Source organism: Monopterus albus, unplaced genomic scaffold (genome assembly GCF_001952655.1).
Source record: "Monopterus albus unplaced genomic scaffold, M_albus_1.0 scaffold15.1, whole genome shotgun sequence".
Lineage (NCBI taxonomy): Eukaryota > Metazoa > Chordata > Actinopteri > Synbranchiformes > Synbranchidae > Monopterus > Monopterus albus.
Window position 1 is genome coordinate 2,628,305 of NW_018127895.1, and position 3,826 is coordinate 2,632,130.

Genomic DNA, 3,826 nt, shown 5'->3' on the forward strand with positions numbered 1-3,826 from the left:
GGGGTCTGTCGGAGGTTTCTTCCGTTAACGGGAGTTTTTCCTCCCCACTGTCGCCAAGTGCTTGCTCAAGGGGGGTTTGTTGGGTTTTCCCTATGTAATAATATTGATAACAGTAAGGTCTAGACCTTACTTTGTAAAGTGTCCTGAGATGACTTTTGTTGTGATTTGGCGCTATACAAATAAAAATCGAATTCAAGGAACGCGCATTGGCATTTCTAGAGGCCACAAGCTTTAACAACACCAGGAATCAGTTGTGCTCTAACGTAAACACTGTGCTGAACATGTTTTGCTTCCTCACCACACACCTTTCTTTCCTCTTCAGTCTGATTTCTTCTCGGGCGAGGCAGGCAGCCTTCCTGCTGTACGGGTGAACAACCTTCTCAGCAGCTTTTCCTTTCTGAACCTTTGGCTGAAAATAGAAAACATTACAGTCGCAAATTTCACCAAGCGTAAAATTATTGAGCTCGTAATTAAACTCGCGGAGAGAGTGCTTTATTTAGTGATACTGAGTGTTTCCCAAACAGAAACAAGTTGTCAGCATCTGTATATTTTAGCCTTACCATTTTAACTGTTCGTAAACGCGTGGTCCAGCTCTGTTGACGTCGGAACCGGAAGCGGTGTGGTCCGTCATCAAATTGTGTGTGGAAGGGGAAAAAAAAACATGGTTCCGTTTTCTAGTGTGTCATAAGCACATTTAAAAATATATTATTCAAAACACATTTGCATCTGTATTAGTCATTAAAGTAATTCGCTTAAAAATTGGTAGTATGATATTTAATATTAATCAAGAAAACAAAAATCACTGATCTCATAGTAGCCTGTTTAAGTCAGTACGTAAATAGACTTTGGGTGTCCAGACTTTTATATTGTTAGGTATTTTTTAGTCAGATAGAAATTGGTTAGATACTTGTTGTATTAGAAATGTTTAGTGGAGACAGGATGTCTAGTTTAAACGCTTAGTCATTGTCATGAGATTTTAGCAGGGTGTACGTGGGCAAAGATAACGAGATAGAAAAGTTTGATTGTCAGCAGGCAGGATGAGTATTGTTATTATTATGATATGTTCAGCCTAATCTTAATCATAATATCGTCCTAGGCTTAATGTCAGGTCATGTCCCTGAATGTCCTGTATGTTCTTAGATACACACCACTTAATCAACACTCACACACATTGATTTTCTCCAGTGTTTTGACTACTGCTACAGTCAGCTGTAAAGTTGGCATATCAGGTGACGTCACGGTTTGACGTCCCTGGGTAGAATGGGGTTAGCCCAAACCAGATATAATGTACAGGTCTGTTGGGTTCGGGGTCTTTCATTCTTCATCTGCCTGCGTGCAGTATTGGAGGTGGAAGATACCTGTGATCCTTTGAATAAACCAGCACGGTTTTTTGTATCTACTGGGCCCGCATCGTCTCTCTGAGTTTTACTGGTTGAGCGTAACTGGGAAGAAATAGCTTTCAATATAATCTACATTTACATAAAGGTTTAAGAATTAACATCTGTTTGCTGCAGGAGCGGATTCTTTTCACTTCAAAAATCAACTATATGCAGTGTAATTTACCCAAACTTTGCAATGACTCTGTGTGTGTTTCAGAAGCTTTACTGTGTAATACTTTTACTATGAGGTTTGGTTTGAGAAAGTTCATTGAAAATAGAATTTTTGTTATTAAAGGCATTTTTATTATCAACCACCCATTTGAATTCCTAAAGTAGATTCTTTTTCTACCACAACCCACTCATTTTACCATGTTGGTTTTTTTTTAAGTGTTCCTGTTTCAATTTATTTTTCTCATAAAATAAAGACACCTCAACATTGCATGTTTGAGTAAATGTATTTAGTTACTTGATTTTGATTTGATTTGATTTATTCTTTCAAACATGCAGAACAATGACATCAACACACACATAATTACACAAATCCAACCAATACTAATCCAGAATCAGTTTGCTTATACCTAGTACATGTTTGAATGGAGTAGGAAGAAGTCAGACTTATCCAGTCCTACCCCATAGTCCAGAAATAATCTCCATAATCTGAACCTAGAAAAGTAGGGTGACTTTTTTCTACTTTTATCTTATGCCCAGGACATTATAATGACTTGAATAACCTTGAAAGAAATTCTATTTTCAATGAACTTTCTCAAACCAAACCTCATAGTAAAAGTATTACACAGTAAAGCTTCTGAAACACACACAGAGTCATTGCAAAGTTTGGGTAAATTACACTGCATATAGTTGATTTTTGAAGTGAAAAGAATCCGCTCCTGCAGCAAACAGATGTTAATTCTTAAACCTTTATGTAAATGTAGATTATATTGAAAGCTATTTCTTCCCAGTTACGCTCAACCAGTAAAACTCAGAGAGACGATGCGGGCCCAGTAGATACAAAAAACCGTGCTGGTTTATTCAAAGGATCACAGGTATCTTCCACCTCCAATACTGCACGCAGGCAGATGAAGAATGAAAGACCCCGAACCCAACAGACCTGTACATTATATCTGGTTTGGGCTAACCCCATTCTACCCAGGGACGTCAAACCGTGACGTCACCTGATATGCCAACTTTACAGCTGACTGTAGCAGTAGTCAAAACACTGGAGAAAATCAATGTGTGTGAGTGTTGATTAAGTGGTGTGTATCTAAGAACATACAGGACATTCAGGGACATGACCTGACATTAAGCCTAGGACGATATTATGATTAAGATTAGGCTGAACATATCATAATAATAACAATACTCATCCTGCCTGCTGACAATCAAACTTTTCTATCTCGTTATCTTTGCCCACGTACACCCTGCTAAAATCTCATGACAATGACTAAGCGTTTAAACTAGACATCCTGTCTCCACTAAACATTTCTAATACAACAAGTATCTAACCAATTTCTATCTGACTAAAAAATACCTAACAATATAAAAGTCTGGACACCCAAAGTCTATTTACGTACTGACTTAAACAGGCTACTATGAGATCAGTGATTTTTGTTTTCTTGATTAATATTAAATATCATACTACCAATTTTTAAGCGAATTACTTTAATGACTAATACAGATGCAAATGTGTTTTGAATAATATATTTTTAAATGTGCTTATGACACACTAGAAAACGGAACCATGTTTTTTTTTCCCCTTCCACACACAATTTGATGACGGACCACACCGCTTCCGGTTCCGACGTCAACAGAGCAGGACCACGCGTTTACGAACAGTTAAAATGGTAAGGCTAAAATATACAGATGCTGACAACTTGTTTCTGTTTGGGAAACACTCAGTATCACTAAATAAAGCACTCTCTCCGCGAGTTTAATTACGAGCTCAATAATTTTACGCTTGGTGAAATTTGCGACTGTAATGTTTTCTATTTTCAGCCAAAGGTTCAGAAAGGAAAAGCTGCTGAGAAGGTTGTTCACCCGTACAGCAGGAAGGCTGCCTGCCTCGCCCGAGAAGAAATCAGACTGAAGAGGAAAGAAAGGTGTGTGGTGAGGAAGCAAAACATGTTCAGCACAGTGTTTACGTTAGAGCACAACTGATTCCTGGTGTTGTTAAAGCTTGTGGCCTCTAGAAATGCCAATGCGCGTTCCTTGAATTCGATTTTTATTTGTATAGCGCCAAATCACAACAAAAGTCATCTCAGGACACTTTACAAAGTAAGGTCTAGACCTTACTGTTATCAATATTATTACATAGGGAAAACCCAACAAACCCCCCTTGAGCAAGCACTTGGCGACAGTGGGGAGGAAAAACTCCCGTTAACGGAAGAAACCTCCGACAGACCCCGGCTCTTGGTGGGCGGCCTTCTGCCTCGACCGGTTGGGGTGAGTGG

At 38.7% G+C, this 3,826-nt stretch overlaps 1 protein-coding gene and 1 long non-coding RNA gene across 2 annotated transcripts in view; one reads left to right on the forward strand and one right to left on the reverse strand.

The window, feature by feature from the left end:
* The window catches only part of LOC109955529 (uncharacterized), a 5,322-nt gene that overhangs the window by 816 nt on the left and 680 nt on the right, over nucleotides 1-3,826 (reverse strand). The window contains exon 3 of the long non-coding RNA XR_002274275.1: nucleotides 2,570-2,571. This is a non-coding gene — a long non-coding RNA (uncharacterized LOC109955529). The remainder of the gene's footprint in view (nucleotides 1-2,569; nucleotides 2,572-3,826) is intronic.
* The window catches only part of tma16 (translation machinery associated 16 homolog), a 4,905-nt gene continuing 4,195 nt past the window's right edge, over nucleotides 3,117-3,826 (forward strand). Inside the window, exons 1-2 of the mRNA XM_020591766.1 lie at nucleotides 3,117-3,220; nucleotides 3,372-3,475. Coding sequence (XP_020447422.1) covers nucleotides 3,218-3,220; nucleotides 3,372-3,475 — 107 coding nt within the window. The 5' untranslated portion in view covers nucleotides 3,117-3,217. The remainder of the gene's footprint in view (nucleotides 3,221-3,371; nucleotides 3,476-3,826) is intronic.